The sequence below is a fragment of the Cimex lectularius genome, unplaced genomic scaffold (genome assembly GCF_000648675.2).
Source record: "Cimex lectularius strain Harlan isolate CLEC.00 unplaced genomic scaffold, Clec_2.1 scaffold166, whole genome shotgun sequence".
NCBI lineage: Eukaryota > Metazoa > Arthropoda > Insecta > Hemiptera > Cimicidae > Cimex > Cimex lectularius.
Window position 1 is genome coordinate 973,060 of NW_019392766.1, and position 16,097 is coordinate 989,156.

A 16,097-nucleotide genomic window follows, 5' to 3' on the forward strand; every position below is an offset into this window, starting at 1 on the left:
TGCAAAAGGTGGCTTTTGATAGAGATCAAAACCAGGTTATAAAGAGTCACCTGACAAATTGAGAGGAAACTCAACTTTGACAGACAAAGTGACAATGGGTCATAGATAAAAGAGATCTTTGGAAGAAAAGTAGTTGTACCCGGTTGTTTACGACCATAATGTGGTACACTGATTGATGAAAGATAGGACAGGAACTGGTGTTAGAGTAAAGAGGCTGAATTATTCCCTAGCAAAACCCTTCGGACTCTTTCCAATTATTCAAAGCTGAGGTCCATACATTCACCTCTATGCACAAGAAATAATAAAATGAAAGGTGCACGGACTTATACTTTCAGATAGTTGGGCAACTATAAAGGCACTAAATGTGTTTTCTTTTAGCTCTAAACTTGTCTAGGAATGTCTAAATTTCCTAATGGTTCTAGGAAAACACAATGTTACCTTCAAGTGAGTTGTGGCACATAACCACACTGGCTGACTAATTAGCCAAAGAAAGGGCAAACACTCACCCACAGGACCAGAAAATATGATGCACTAGCCCATAAAACCATATACAATATAGCAATTTAGTAAGGCAATTCTTACCAAGAGAAGTGCGCAGAAAGACACTAAGGAAAGTGCTTAGTTTTGTGAGGAAAAGCGCCCTTTACACAGTGTAGTCATGTAGGAGTGCCACAATAGACCAATATAAGTCACAAAATTTATGCTTCTATCTAATTGCAATTAGAGGATATATAAAAATTTGGGCCCAAGTAGTTTATAAAGTAGACTGAAACATCAGTTCAGTTCGTGTTTATTTGTATGTGTTGGTTCGAGGTTAAATGTGAGTTGAAAGAACACAAGGCAGTGTACGCAGTTGGTTTTAGGGATAGAAATGTTGTTGAGGAATATTGCATGAGGGGTTTTGCTTCAGAGGGTAAACGTAACATTGGTGCTTTTGTTTTTATTAGGCTATTCGTTTGACATGTGCCTGGAGCACCTCTGAATTGAAGGTTTGGGATCAGAGGAAAGCAACGCAGTCATCAGCACACACACACACACACACACACATACGCACGCATGCACACACACACACACACACAAATTGCAAGGAGGGTAGGTTTAGTTGGGATGTGGTGTAGAGGAGATACAGGATAGGTCCGAGCACGTTGCCCTGTGGCACACCCATTCTCAAAGGCAGTATCGCAATAGTCAAATCCTTGGTGACACATACACAAGAATGCCCAGATTCTGTACAAACAACAGACTTGGAAAAAATATCCAAACATCTTGCAAGGTAAGAGTCAGAATCAAAACCATGTAAACTGGCCAATTTATTTTCTCCAATATCATAAAATATTGACAATTTGTTGAATACGTTGGTTTAGAAAAACATATTTTTCATTTTTTGCTGACTTGTGGTGTCATGTCAAGAATAGCACCACACTTTATTCCCTGAAGATGACCCAAAAATAGGGCAAAATGTCGGCAAAAAAATGTAATAATGTTTTTCTAAACTACCTCATTGCAGACTGCACTTCACGAATTCAACGAACACTAAGAAACATTGACTATTGTCTACCATTTTAAAGAAATATAATTACCATGATCAACAGAAACAAACCCTTATCTGTGAACTTGGAAAATCTGCCTGGAAAATTTTACAGTTGAGAAGCTGAAACTTGATGGAGCCATGAAACGATTCACTAAAAAAACATAATTAAAAAACAAAAAGCTAAGGCAGTATAAATCTAGGTGTACAATGAGCCTGCATGGTTGATGTGCTAAAGTTTCAATCAACCCTTGAAATGTGTTATATTATTTAATATGAATAGGAATAAATAACGACAATTTTTTAAAAAAAGTTTCATAATTATATTTAATTTTTTTAAAATTTATACAAGGTATGTATATGTACAAGAAATACTTTACAAAGAATAAATAAATTATTCAAGCAAAATTATTCCAAGAAGAAGGGACATTATGATCTTGATCGATGCCGGCTGTGTTTTTTTGGTGTTCTGCTTCTAGAATGTCGCCTTTTCGAACTCCTTTCTCTTTCTTCCCTTGATCTAGAACGTTTTGCTGATCTATGTTTTTTATGTTTCTTTTTAAGAGATTTTTCAACAGGGCTCATCCTATCTTTCCTTTTGTGTTTACTACTTTTAGACCTGTGGTGTTCGTCTGATGATTGGGACGAGTGGCGTCTGTGATGTTTTTTTTTCTTTGGCTTCACATCGTATTCGGAACTTGGTGATCGATTTCTCTTATAGTCTGCATCAGGAGAATGTCTCTGTTTCGATGTTCTTACTCTTTCAGGTGAAGCAACAGACGAGGGACCATTCTTGTCTGTCTTTGAATATCGGATATTTTCATCTTTATGAATTGCCGACTTGTCATCTGGTTTTTCCACTTTCACATTTGGTGTCTGAGGTTTTATATCGGAAAACTCGTTAAATTTTTTCAAGTTCATAACTTTTGAGTTTTTATTGTATTCGGACTGGTTTACGAGATCGACCATGAACTCACTCAGAGATACAATGTCTCCCTGAAGGGCGAGTTTGACAAGAATTCTTCCTGGGAGATCGCCGAAGCCTTCTACTTTTCCATATAAGTTGTTATGAGGTCCAGTTTTGACTTTGACAAATGCGCCTTTTTTCATAACTAAATCCTGATTATCGTTTTTGTTTTTCTGCCCGAGCATCGCTTTGTCTGCACCGAGGCCCATGCCCTTCGGTCTTAAAGGCGGCTGGGCTGGCTGGACCACCTTTTCATTTAACCCGATGCCTTTTTTCTCATCCCAGCCCATACCTCTCAACATCGCCAGGCCGAAATCTGTTATAGGCATGTTGTTGTAATCATCCAGCGTCGGTTCTTTCTCACTCACAACACCGATTGAAGGTAAAGGTACTTTAGCATTTGCGTTTTTACTTTCTTCCGCATTTTCCCCTTTTTGAAGGTCTTCCATGATCTCTTTAGCAGCCATTTCGTCGAGGGTGAGGGGCTTGGGTTCACCATTCTCAACCGTCTCACCGTTCTCTTTAGGTTCTCCTTTATCATCTGTTTTAGCTTTTCTTGAATTTAATGTCTGGATTATGCTTTCTCTAAGCGTGCTGGCTACCTTCATCGGTATCACAGGAAGATCTTTTTTCTTCTCCTCCCCGTTGACTAACTTAATCGACTTGTTATCCAGGCATGCTATGAATTCTACCTGATTCTCTTCGTTTTCGAGTTTGGCAGTTTGGACCAGATTGGTCTTTTTATTGATTTTACTAAATCCGAAGGATATCTTCTTTGGCTCTTCTGCCATTCTGATTTTATTCAATAGTTTTTTTAAAAATAAATTATTTATCCTGCTGCTAACGTGACCATGGAAAAACTCATTTATAAAGTACACTAAAACACTTTAAAAAAGCAATCACAGAGAGTTAGTTTGTACGATTTAATAACCAACACTAACATTAAATAGGTTGCCCTGTACTGCAACTGTTACAGCCCATGCTGTACTCTGTAGCGCCTATTACAACAATTCCCGTTTTTGGTATTCCCCCCCCCCGAAAAAATTATATATACAAACCATAAAAATATATACATTTTACATATATTTTATAAATGTAATAATAAAAATATAGACAAAATAAAAAAGGCACGTTTTTAAAAAAACTTTTAACTACACTCTCGAAATCTCTATCACACAAGCAAAGTTTATTGTTAAAAATTTAACATCGAACTTTTTCTTTAAAATAAACTATTTTCTAGCCAATACAATTTTTATTTTCACTTTCTGCACAATTTATACCTTCAGGAATGCATATCTCATGGGTGGTTTGCTTTAATTTCTGCCTGTATGCATTTTTTAAATCAATCATAGTGCCTTGATAACCAAGATACACCAAAACTTTAATTTCAGCTCCACCGCTTGTAAATTTTTCATTTTGTATCTGAGTAGTGAGTAGTCGCTCACGCATTTTTAATTTCAACTCCAAAAGAACTGACAGACTTTATTAATTCTGGAGTTTCACCGGCGTCCTTCTTAGGCCCACTTCTATTTTCTATGTTCATCCCTTCTGCATTTACATCCCTTCATTCCATCTACAAGATGACTGACAGGTGAATGATTCTTGTCTATGGCTGATCCTCCCCTCTGCATTAATAATTTTAACTGTGTTTTCCCTTGGTTTCATTGTTTATTGGTCAATGTTCTAAACCTTATACATAGATGCATAAAAATAACTTTGTCTTATGTATTTTGGTATTATTTGTTATTATGTAATTACAACGAAATAAATATATATTCTACTTTAAATGATTGTTAGTTGAGGTGTTCTGGGCACTTATTTTTGCGCAAGTAGAGAATGGTTGCTCAATGAATTCTACCTAATTGAAGAGTGTTTCTTGGCCAATGGACTGTGAGATGAGGTAGGCTCAACTCTGCACATGCGAACACAATAGCGAAGATTTGAGCTTCGAATGATCCAACATTCATTTTAAAAAGTTGTAGAGAACTTATATGTTATTAAACATTTCGATGTTTTAGCTAACAATTCACCTATTCAGGAGTGTATATTTTGAGTTTTGCTGCTTTAGTATAATTGGAAATGACCAAACTGCAGGTTCATCATACCTTAAATCTCAAAAAGATTCTTATGAAAGTAGCAGTTTTAATTTTAAATAATAAAATTTATTATTCAGAAATCGTGAGATGCGTCTGGTGTGATGTAGGTTTCAGAAAAACATTTTCTTTATCGTGCCAACGTTTCGATCTTTGTTGAGATCATCTTCAGGGCTCAAAGTGTTTGTCTTCTGTGTAATTGTGCCATTCTTGCGTGCCGTGTTGAGAGTGCCCTGGGCCACTTTGAGCCCTGAAGATGATCTCAATAAAGTTTGAAACGTTGGCATGATAAAGAAAATGTTTTTCTGAAACCTACATCACATCAGACCGCATCTCATGATTTCTGAATAATTATCGATTAACGGTCACTAACCACCACACAATAAACTTTATTCTAAGCCCATTGCCTAGAAAAAGCCTTTGTTATCCCCTGGAATTTTCTTGCAGTCTGTATGATGAGTTTTTTTTTTTGCTTTTATTTATTCATACAAAAAATGTAGCAATTATTTTGGAACAGGCCTTTTTACGTCTATTTCTAGTAAATCTTCTGCAAGCATTATATCACAGATGAAATTTCTCTTATTACATTCTAGCTCAGCTTCTTTGTGCAGGATATTAACGCTTGTATTATTGTCACCCTGCATATTAAAAAAAAGTATTTAATAAACTGTTCAAAGTGCATTTTTAAATTTAGGTTATTACATCTTCTCCCGCTTCTCCAGTGTCGCGTTTGTACCGTTGGCTGAAGTGGAACAGTATTAATTTTTTTGCGGCGATGCTTTCGGCAAAAGAGACAGCCATGACAGGCGTAGAATGGCCGTGTTCGATAGCCTTGTCTTTCATACTTTCTTCCAATGTCGCTTCATGAACAAGAACATCACTGTTGCTGTTTAAAATTAAATAATTAACAAATAATAAATTAACATTAATTTATAAAACGAACATAGCTATATCTTTAAGCGCTGATGAATCACAGGTGTCTCCAAGAATCGTGATGCACCTACCAGGTTTTGGAGGGCCCAAGACTTCCTCGGGAATGATCTACAGCCCTATTAAGGATTTTATTATAAACACAAAATCGAGAAAAGTATTTTTTACAGATAAGAGGATACAATTTTTCCACTAGGCAATGCAATCGGATGCCCATCCTTGATTTGTTTGTAAAGAGGGCCAGGAGGAACGCCCTCTTTCTTAAGCTGAAGGACATTCAAAGCCCCTGGCGATGGGCTTTCTTTTACAACATAGCCAAAGCAAGGAATCCGATGTACGAGGGGACCAGCATATACAGATATATTGTTTTCAAGCATACTGAAAAATTTTTCAAAAAATATTCCAGCGAACGAAGATCAATTATTAATAATTAGCAAATATATTTTCTCTAACAAACTCACACATTCCATACCCCTTGTTTTTCATAGATTGTATCTCCTAACTCTTCTTGTGGATGAAGGGATCCAACTGCAATTTGCCACTCTTGGGACTCGAAGAGAGTGCCTTTAAAGTCAAAAGGGACCAACTCATGAACCTACGAGGCAAACAAAAAGACAAATACTAATTTATACACCATACAAATATTAAAATTTCATACTTTGTACTTAAAGGGAAGAGGTGAAACTGACAATTTAAGACTCTCTCTCAGGTATCTCCTGAGACCCAAGGGACCGTAGATGTCCAGAATGAAAGGTTCCTTCCTGTCCTGCACCTGACATCCCAGCGTACAGACCAAACCCGGAAGGCCAAAAAGCTGTAAAAGCAATACAAAAACGAAATTTTCCTCTTACTATTCAATCTGGTAACTCGCTCACATGATCACCGTGCAAGTGAGTTATAAAGATCTTTTTGATTTTCCCCGGAAGGACTGAACTCTTCTGAATCTGCACCTGCGACCCTTCCCCGCAGTCGAATATCCAGACGTTACCATCTGCAAATTATGTTATGAACTATTAAGAATGTTGTTTATGTATGTTGGTCATTGTTATAGACCGTCGAGCCTGAGGGCAGTGCAGCTAACGCCCCTGTGTGCTGTAGGGTAGCACGAAGCTGTCCCGAGGAAAATCAACTGCATTACTCAACTGGAGTCTGTACCACTGGGGATTTTAGCATAAGCAGTACTTTCTCATATAACACACGTGGCTGTCACAACAAGAAAACAATTGTGTAACCTCTGTTTTTTTTCTAGTTTTCGTTTAGATCGAATCAAGTTGTTTTTTTCTGTTTTTCCCCATTCTTAAGCGATTATTTCGATTAATTTGAAGTTTACGAGCTTAATTATTGCGCCCAATAAACTCAGAATGATCTATTTTATGCAAAACGAGTATAAATATGTCGAAAAAGCCAGCCTAAATCAAGAAAAAGTAATTTTTGTTTGTAACTGGTTGAAAACTAATTATAAGATAGTAGAAAAATACCATATTTCTTTGTTTTAACAAAATAGCAAAAATAACACAACTAATAAAACAACTATTATACATTACAAAATTATTATACACTGATGGACAAACTTAACGCACCACTCAATTTATTATGTTTAAAATTAAATCCATTATCTTTCTAGATTAGTTACAGGTAATTAGGAGCTATCATAGTCTGAAGAAACTGTTAATAATGCTTTGTTTAATTTTTTTACTGATTAATCCCATTTACATTCTGCTACGCCTAAAGCTTTCAGTTTAACTTTTTCCTTTGTTAATTTTGTTTGATATAATTCTTATTCTTAAGCCTTTTTCAATTCCTCCGGTACATCTGATACTCATGGTTCCAAAGGCGACATGAACAGGATGTTTGAATTTAACCAAAACTTCCGAATAAACCTGGGTACCAAAAAAGAAGAACAAATGGTACCATCCTCTGGTACACAGACGGATCTAGAACACAAGAAGGTACAGGTGCAGGAGTATTTGGACCTGGAACCAAATACTCAGAACCCATGGGAAAATACACCAGTATCTTCCAAACTGAGATTCATGCGATTGAAAGATGTATCTAACTCAACCTAAGTAAAGGGTACAAAAACAAGAATATAGCTATCATGCCAGATAGCCAAGCAGCCTTCAAAGCACTAAGTTCAAGGATGGTGCTGAACTGCAAAACCAAACTAAATATATTAGGTATGCAGAATAAAGTCAGCCTCTCCTGGGTCCCAGGACACATGGGAGTAGAAGGCAACGAGAAAGCGGACACCTTTGCAAGAAAAGGGGCTGCTACACCGCTGATAGGACCTGAACCTTTCTGTGACCTAGGAATCCACATTATTAACGAATATTCAGAAAGAAGGACAAAAAGAAAATGAGGGAACTTTGGAATTCACTCATTGGACATAGTCAATGCAAGAATCTTCTAACCAATTTTGGTAGGAAAGACATTACAGAATACAAGGAAGCAGGAACAGACTGCGAATCCTAATAGGATTCCTAACAGGACTCTGCAAATTAAATGGACACTTAAAGAAAATTGGAACAATCCAAGATGGCACATGCAGATTCTGCTATGATATCAAGAAATATTTATCCATAGCTTGCTTGTAAACAGAATTTTAAAAAATTAGAGGAAGCAACAATTTGACTCAGCCACTCCACTAAAAATGAATAATTTGGTTTTCTTTGCTTGCCATACATTGGTAACTATCAAAACAAGTAAGTAAAATTCTTCAATGAGAAAGTTTTAGAGAAGCTTCACTTTCATTTAGAAACATTCTCTCAAAAATTAAATAATTAAATTCACTATTTTTCGTGGTCCACGACCAATTAATAACATTCAATTAATTAAGGTTTTTAAGTTGAGACAAAAAGTCAGTGTCACGAGTGGGATTCGAACCCACGACCTTCGGCTAGATACGTCGCTGCTCTACCACTTGAGCTATCGTGACTTCGATCCACTCGGACACCAACTTCCCATTTCAACCCCACCTTTAGAATTTTACCACCTTTTTGCCATTTTTCAAATGTCGTGTAATCGGATTGGATTCTCGGCAACAAATGAGATGGCCACGGAGAGTGTACTACATTTTAATCAATTAAATTCACTATTTTTCGTGGTCCGCTTGCCCAATTAATAACATTCAATTAATTAAGTTTTTTAAGTTGAGACAAAAAGTCGGTCGAAGTCATGATAGCTCAAGTTTTAGAACAGTGGCGTATCTAGCCGAAGGTCATGGGTTCGAATCCCGCTCGTGACACTGACTTTTTGTCTCAACTTAAAAAACTTAATTAATTGAATTCTCTCAAAACTTAAAAGGTTGATAACTTGTCAAAAAGCTGGCGTTTACCAATTTAATTGTATTGATTGCTTAGTATATAAGACAAAGTGGCAATGAAATTAAAACGATATAAAGAACAATTGCCTAAATTGAACAAATTTTCTAAATTTAAGGGCCATATAAATGAAACAAGATTTCAATTTGAATTTAAATATGACAGTGTAACACAATTGTAACAAATGGAGGGAATTGGTTTGCGAAATTTGAATTTCAAAAATGTAAAATTAAATATGGAGGACAAATGCATAAAATAAGAACATATATTTTGATTTACCTTCTATTTTAACATGTACCTAAACAAAATTTGACATACAAATTAATCTCTAATTTAAAATTATTTTCTTACAGCATTTATTAGGATAATATTTCATTTCACAGTTCATGTTGAGAATTCCTTCGACCTGATGATGAGCATAATTAAGCAATATCTTTTTAAAAGATTAAAAAATATACTCACCCCATCTTTATCATTTCTATTAATGTGAAATAAATCCAAAAACATTTCTTTCTTTATGTTTAGTTATGTAATGTTCCCCATTAGTTTTCCCTTCAACCCTTCTTTTTTAATCATAGTTTTGCTTGCAGCCTTTAAACAGAATTTACCTCAAGCGCCAACTTTTATAACATAACTGTATATAGTTTTCGAATTCGAACTTGGGATCTTTACCTTACAGTGATGAGTGCATATCAATGCCTGCACTGTTGCGGCCACAGTTGCTAGTTCCCAGCGAACTGATGTTTATTAAAGTAGGTTCAGCCAGGTTTATTTTTGTATGGATATCAAGAGATAGAATAACTGGGCTATGGTCAGAAGAAAGATTTTCTTAGGCATAATAATCAGTAGAGTAAAGTTAAGTAAGTGTAAGTAATAAAGAAATCAAGCAGGTTAGGTCGTTTTTTAGAGGAGGTAGGCAGTAGGTTGGTTGTGATTGTATAGGAAGAAGAAATTGGCTTGAGTACGAATGTTGTAAAAGGTTTGATCCCTCTAATTCACCATACGATTACCCCAGTTTGGGTATTTCGCATAAAAGTCACCACCACAGACGAATTGAGGTCTAAGAGTATCAAAGTGGTATAAGGAGTAGCTTTCATTTATTGTTTGGTAAGGAGGATAGTAAGGTTGATACAGTGTATGTAAATGGCTCCGATAATAGAGAAATCTTTTATTTGTACATAGTATAGCATGTACGCAGATGAATGAGTGTATTTATTAGCATGATTGAGGGTGGGTGCAAGGGTACATTAAATAGGTACAGGAATTGGTGTGAATGAGAAAAGGCTGTTTGTTGGAATATTTAAGTACCTCGACAGATGTTTCTAGGCTTAGTCTTATGATTGAATGAGAGGAGTGGTCACCGGCAGAATGTCAAATACCCCAGTGACCCTTGATTTATTCTTAATTGTATATAGTGCGGCATATGAGTAAATGAATGAGTATATTTATTAGAGTATTGTAAGTAGTTATTGGTGTGTTGTAGCTGTTTGCCAACAAAAAAGAAAAAAAAATTATGAGAGAGGAAGTAATATTATAGGATATTGGGAAGAGAGATAGGCAGTTGTGAACCAGTATTGCTGTCCCATGGACGATTTCATTAAAAATTAACAATTATATTTTATAGATTTATTATAACTTCTGAAATTATTAACAATTTGAAATATGAATATATAATATATTTTTACAAAAATATTTATTGTAAGAAATATATTTAAAATATTAATATACATAAATATATTTTTCTTTTTTTAATTTTTGAATCGACAAAATTTACAAGGTACCTTTGAGCATTGTTAGCATTGTTGGCCACTTGTATTAAATTTACAACATTTACATTTCTGAAAGGGAATGTAACAAAATAGTTGTTGATGGTCATTACGACGGTGATTTACAGTGCCACCTGTCATCTTGATTAATTTTTTTGTTCGTTGTTTGGAAATGTACAGTATTCAAATGGCGGCACTGTGTCAAACCGTTGTTCGGCCTGACCAATCAAAATCTCTTTTCCTTCATCTGTTTGACAGCTAACAAAATATTGACCAATGATAAAACTATTTACATGTGAAAGCACTAACCGAAATGGGGTGATGATCTGTTGCACCACTCGATAATAATATAGAAAATTAACTGGAACCGACAAATTGACTTGTTTGGTATTATAATTGCCTATCTAAATAAATATAATACATTTAAAAACTAGGTAATTAGCCTAAGAATGTTAAGTACATAAATGACAGAAAGATATTTCAATAAGATAGGCGCATAAATAAGGTTACGTGAAGTCCAGTAACTTCGAATGGGAGCCTGTCAAGCAACACTAAGTATTCAAAGATAAAAACAAAAATTTGAATTGTTTTTCTTTGAATAAACTTGCAAGAATAGGCCAAAAAAGACAGCGTGTTCCAATCAAATCAAATTTAAAATGAGATGTTGGAAAACTGTTCGTGAAAAAGGAGTTACTTAACAGACTTAATTTTATGAAACTAAATTTTGTGAACATATCATCACAATTGAGGAGGAATTGAAACGATTCGTCTTCATCCGCATGAATTTGGACAGGAACATCGTATGACTCCATAGGTAACAGACTACTCGTAATCATAAGTACATATTTACACAATCAATTACACATATACAACAAACTCGCATTCATGCGAAATCTATAATACACAGGGACATAAGGTAACCGCTATGATTATTTGGGGGGGGGGTAGTTATTAACAGTTTGCAGTCTTAAATCTGGGCTTTCAGTTTTCATTTGCAGTCCTCCTCATCTTCTCCGTTAGGGCAGTCCTTGTTCTCGTTGCATTTCCACACACTAGGGATGCACTGTGAGGATGAAGGGCACTTGTATTCATCGGCAGCGCACTTCCAGTTTTCTGAAATGGAATATTTTAATGACCTGGAAGGATAAAATTTGAGGGGGAGTATAGACAAAGGGTCTTACCACAATCTTCTTCGTCGCTTCCGTCCGAACAATGGCTAGTACCGTCACATACTAAATGCCTTCCTAAACATTCCTTATTTTTACACTGAAACACAAAATTTTAAGTATTATAAGTTACAGAACAATTATTATAAATAGGCTCAGTGTCATTGTACTCTAGAGAAAGGGTAGGTTATGTTTTTAATTTAAAGCAAATTAAATTCACTAGTTTTGTGGTCCACTTGACCAATTAATATCTTACAATTAATTAAGGTTTTCAGTTGAGATAAAAAAGTCAATGGCACGAGCGGGATTCGAACCCACGATCTTCGACTTGATACGCCGCTGCTCTACCACTTGAGCTATCATGACCTCGATCCACTCGGACACTAACTTCCCATCTCAACCATACCTTTTGAATTTTCTCCCCTTTTTGCCATTTTTCAAATGTTGTGTAATCAATTTGATTCTCGGCGACAAATGAAATGACCACGGAGAGCTTTAATGAAGTATACTTCATTTTAAACTTATTAAATTCACTAGTTTTGTGGTCCGCTTGACCAATTAATATCTTACAATTAATTAAGGTTTTCAGTTGAGATAAAATTAAGTGAAATGAATTAAGTATACTTCACTAAAGCTCTCTGTGGTAATTTCATTTGTCGCCGAGAATCAAGTTGATTACACAACATTTGAAAAATGGCAAAAAGGAGAGAAAATTCAAAAGGTGTGGTTGAGATGGGAAGTTAGTGTCCGAGTGGATAGAGGTCACGATTGCTCAAGTGGTAGAGCAGCGGCGTATCAAGCCGAAGATCGTGGGTTCGAATCCCGCTCGTGCCATTGACTTTTTTATCTCAACTAAAAACCTTAATTAATTTAAAGCAAATAGTGTGAAAAATTCCCTTGATATTTTAGGTAGACATGATGAGGAAACAGGTAGTTAAACTGACAAGTAAAAATATATTAGTTTGGTCGTTGTTGATAATTTTCAATATTTTGCTATTTGCGATCATCAATAGTGGGGTCTAACTCTGCTTATATCCCTGGCCCACCACTGAAGATGGTCAGAAGCAGACCAAAATGATAGGCAAAGACCCAAACTACAGGTTTATCACCCTGCAGATCCCAAGAGGAAAATCAGGGAATCTCTTCAACCCAGAATTTAAAAAATATATATTGGCATTCTAACAGAAGAAGAGATGTAATAAGTTTTGAAGAAAAGTAATATCAAAACCTTTAACATTGAATGTGACAATGTCAGATTTTTTTTTTTACCTGAAAGTTGAGGAGACATTTAGAAGCTTGACATCCCATTTCATCTGATCCATCTGTACAATCTTCAGTGGCATCACACAACTGGATCCGCTTCAAACACTTGCTACCATCCCTGCAAGCAACCTCTCCTAAAAAAAGACAAAAAATTAATATTGGCTGCATTTATTTGTTTTTAGTACTTCTCAATTTACCTGATGCACATTTGGGTGAGTTGTTAACATCAGTGAAAAAGGTCGAGTTTGCAGTTTCCCATATTGGCACCCCCTCTGAAGTCGTCTCTGGCAAAACAGTTGTGAGATCCCCATACATAGTTGTTTCAGTTGAGTTTACCGCATCTGTTTGGTTTTGTTCCATTTCTTCATCCACCAAAGAAATGTTTACAAAATTTGTAGTCATTTCTACAGATGGTGTTGTTTCTGCGACAGTTATTCTGGGTTCTTCGGAACTAGAATCAAGTGACTTAGAGACAGCTTTGATCATATCCTGTAAGCTCGTTGCGAACAATGGATGGACTGTAGTTTCTTCATGTCTAGTCGCATTTTCTTCCTCAACTACTGATGTTGTCATAGTAACATTTTCGTCTTGGCTTTTCAGATTATCCGGCTTTACTTCAACGATTTCAGTTTTAGTGACACTATCTGCAATGTTGTCATGAGGCACTATTACTTCTTGAATTTTAACATTTTTATAAGTCTTATTTTTAAGGGGCTTTTTGTATTTGTTTTTATCTTGTTCTTGGTAATCTTCAATGTCTAAGCTGTTCAGCTCATCTCCTGATAGATCGGCTTTGTGCTTAGTAACCTCTTCGGTTACATTTTCTGTAAAGTTTTTTCTTTCCTCCATAGTGCTAACAGCAGGATCTTCTGTAGTGGAGGGTTGAATTGTCTCGACTGGGAATGGCCCGGAGAGTTCAGGGATTTTTGTAAAGAGATTGCCATGATTGAAAAACTCAGATTTTGTGAGTTCCCCATCAGAAAATGTGTACTTTTCTTCCTGAAGGTCATTTTGCTTCATAGTGTCAACTGGTGGTGTAGAAACTTTGGCATCATTTCCATTATCAGGATTTTCTTTCGTTGTTTCGTATCTATTTCCGACTAAAGAATCTCCATTTACTTCAAACTTGTGAGCAATATCTGTTTCTTCTGAGGTTCCTACTTTCCCATTTTGTAAATCGCTTCCTTCAATAGCCTCAGTCTGAGGTTCCATAGTGGTAAAAAAGCGTGTATCTTCCATATCAGTTAACATTTTATTGGATGTACTCGCTTTTAATCCAGTGTATTCACTTTCAGATGAAGTTTCATTAAGCGAAGGCTCAGACAAAACAGCCATTTTTTTAGTGGAACTATCTTCTGGTTTCTCTGATGTTTGTATCATAGGAGAAGATGTTGAATTGAATGAAGTTTCAGATTTATCAACTGTCTCTTCTAACTCAGGTTTGTTTTCTGATTCATTGGTTTCAGGAAGTGCAGTAGTTACGAGCTCTTCAAACATATGTTGAGGTTTTTCTTCAGGTACTGGCTTGGTTTCTTCTGATTTCATCACTGTTGTCTCATTTTGTTCAGGAGAGAAGACTGGCAAGTTAAAAGTGTCTTGAGTAGTTTCATCTGCAGAGGTGTTCTGTTTCTCTGAAGGTGCATCTGACGGTCTTACTGATCCTTCAGTTGATGTACCCACTGTTTGAAGATGATCAGGAGAAGGTTCTGGTAATGGTTCCTTTGATACTTCCTGTGATTCAGCTGAGCTGTTTTCAGTGGGTTCCAATGGGAATGTCAGCGACTTAGGTGAAGGTTCAGGTGAGATCTTTTCAGTTGAAGAATTGTCTAAACTTTCTGTGGATGGTTCCATTTCATGCGGAACAATAACGTGATGTTCTTCCTGTTTAGCTACACTTTCAGTTTCCTCATCAGGAGTTGACTGGGTTGAAGGTTTGGAAGATGAGGAATAATCTTCAGAAGAAGCAAGAGTTTTGTAAGATTCAAGTTTAACTGCAGTTGAGGATTGAGTTTCTTCAGATGTTTCTGATACTGGTACCATTTCTGCAAAAGGTTCCAACTTACTAGCAGAATGTTCAGATTGTGTCGAAGATTCTGGTGATGACTCTGGTTCTGTTGAAGATACTCGCATGGGCGATAATTCTGCAGTCGATTCTGTTGACCATTCAGGCTTTGCAGCAGGTTCTGGTGATGGTTCAGGCTCTGCAGTGGGTTCTGGTGATGGTTCAGGTTCTGCAACAGGTTCTGGTGAGGGTTCAGGCTCTACAGAAGGTTTTGGTGACGTTTCATGCTCTGCAGCAGGTTCTGGTGACGGTTCAGGCTCTGCAGCAGGTTCTGGTGACGGTTCAGGCTCTGCAGTAGGTTCTGGTGAGGGGTCGGGCTCTGCAGCAGGTTCTGGTGAGGGTTTATGTTCAAGGGAAAGTTCAGGAGAGGGTTCAGGCTCAGCAGAAGGTTCTGGTGATGGTTCAGGTTCTGCAGAAGGTTCCGGTTCTGCAGCTGGCTCAGGTGATGGTTCAGGTTCTGCAGAAGGCTCCGGTTCTGCAGCTGGTTCTGGTGATGGTTCGGGTTCTGCAGAAGGTTCCGGTTCTGTTGCTGGTTCAGGTTCTGCTGAAGGTTCCTGTGCAGCAGCTGGCTCGGGTGATGATTCTGGTTCTGCAGAAGGTTCTGGGGAGGGTTCAGGTTTTGCAGAAGGTTCCGGCACAGCTGTTGGTTCGGGTTCTGCTGCAGGTTCTGGCGATGGTTCAGGTTCTGATGCAGGTTCTGGCGATGATTCAGGTTCTGCTGCAGGTTCCGGCGATGGTTCAGGTTCTGCTGCAGGTTCTGGCGATGGTTCAGGTTCTGCTGGAGGTTCTGGAGATGGTTCAGGTTCCGCTGCAGGTTCTGGCGTGGGTTCAGGTTCTGCAGCTGGTTCCGGTGAAGGTTCAGGCTCTGCAGAAGGTTCCGGTTCAGCAGTTAGTTCTGGCGAAGGCTCAGGATGAGCTAATGCAGGCACAAAAGTTTGTACCTCTGCAATAACAATTACACTGTTTACTGCATTGCTATTTAAAATTTATGTCCCTAAGTAA

General features: G+C 37.0%; 3 protein-coding genes across 3 annotated transcripts in view; all 3 read right to left on the reverse strand.

Moving 5' to 3' along the window:
* Positions 1-1,838: 1,838 nt before the first annotated feature.
* LOC106661630 (G-patch domain and KOW motifs-containing protein) lies at positions 1,839-3,504 on the reverse strand. Its single transcript, XM_014385161.2, has one exon. The coding sequence runs from the start codon at positions 3,284-3,286 to the stop codon at positions 1,958-1,960; it is 1,329 nt and encodes a 442-aa protein (XP_014240647.1). The 5' UTR covers positions 3,287-3,504; the 3' UTR covers positions 1,839-1,957.
* A 1,537-nt stretch (positions 3,505-5,041) lies between these two features.
* Positions 5,042-6,764, reverse strand: LOC106661329 (zinc phosphodiesterase ELAC protein 1-like). The gene is made up of 8 exons (XM_014384629.2): positions 6,572-6,764; positions 6,394-6,509; positions 6,177-6,332; positions 5,980-6,113; positions 5,701-5,896; positions 5,532-5,629; positions 5,291-5,474; positions 5,042-5,226 (listed from the first exon to the last, which is right to left on the reverse strand). Exons 1-8 carry the CDS (start codon positions 6,651-6,653, stop codon positions 5,092-5,094), a joined length of 1,101 nt encoding a protein of 366 aa, XP_014240115.1. The 5' UTR covers positions 6,654-6,764; the 3' UTR covers positions 5,042-5,091.
* Positions 6,765-10,754: 3,990 nt separating this feature from the next.
* Positions 10,755-16,097, reverse strand: part of LOC106661300 (proteoglycan 4-like) — a 51,383-nt gene continuing 46,040 nt past the window's right edge. The window contains exons 10-13 of the mRNA XM_014384590.2: positions 13,231-16,038; positions 13,040-13,167; positions 11,786-11,870; positions 10,755-11,717 (exon numbers count right to left, since the gene is read on the reverse strand). Coding sequence (XP_014240076.1) covers positions 11,593-11,717; positions 11,786-11,870; positions 13,040-13,167; positions 13,231-16,038 — 3,146 coding nt within the window. The 3' untranslated portion in view covers positions 10,755-11,592. The remainder of the gene's footprint in view (positions 11,718-11,785; positions 11,871-13,039; positions 13,168-13,230; positions 16,039-16,097) is intronic.

Bases quoted from the DNA above. Each gene is read 5' to 3' on its own strand.
- LOC106661630 (XM_014385161.2), bottom strand. From the start codon at position 3,286: ATGGCAGAAGAGCCAAAGAAGATATCCTTCGGATTTAGTAAAATCAAT.
- LOC106661329 (XM_014384629.2), bottom strand. From the start codon at position 6,653: ATGCAGTTGATTTTCCTCGGGACAGCTTCGTGCTACCCTACAGCACAC. The intron at 5,897-5,979 runs GTGAGTTTGTTA...AAAATTTTTCAG, and splicing joins AAACAAGGGGTATGGAATGT to TATGCTTGAAAACAATATAT. The intron at 5,630-5,700 runs GTATCCTCTTAT...ATAGGGCTGTAG, and splicing joins CATTGCCTAGTGGAAAAATT to ATCATTCCCGAGGAAGTCTT.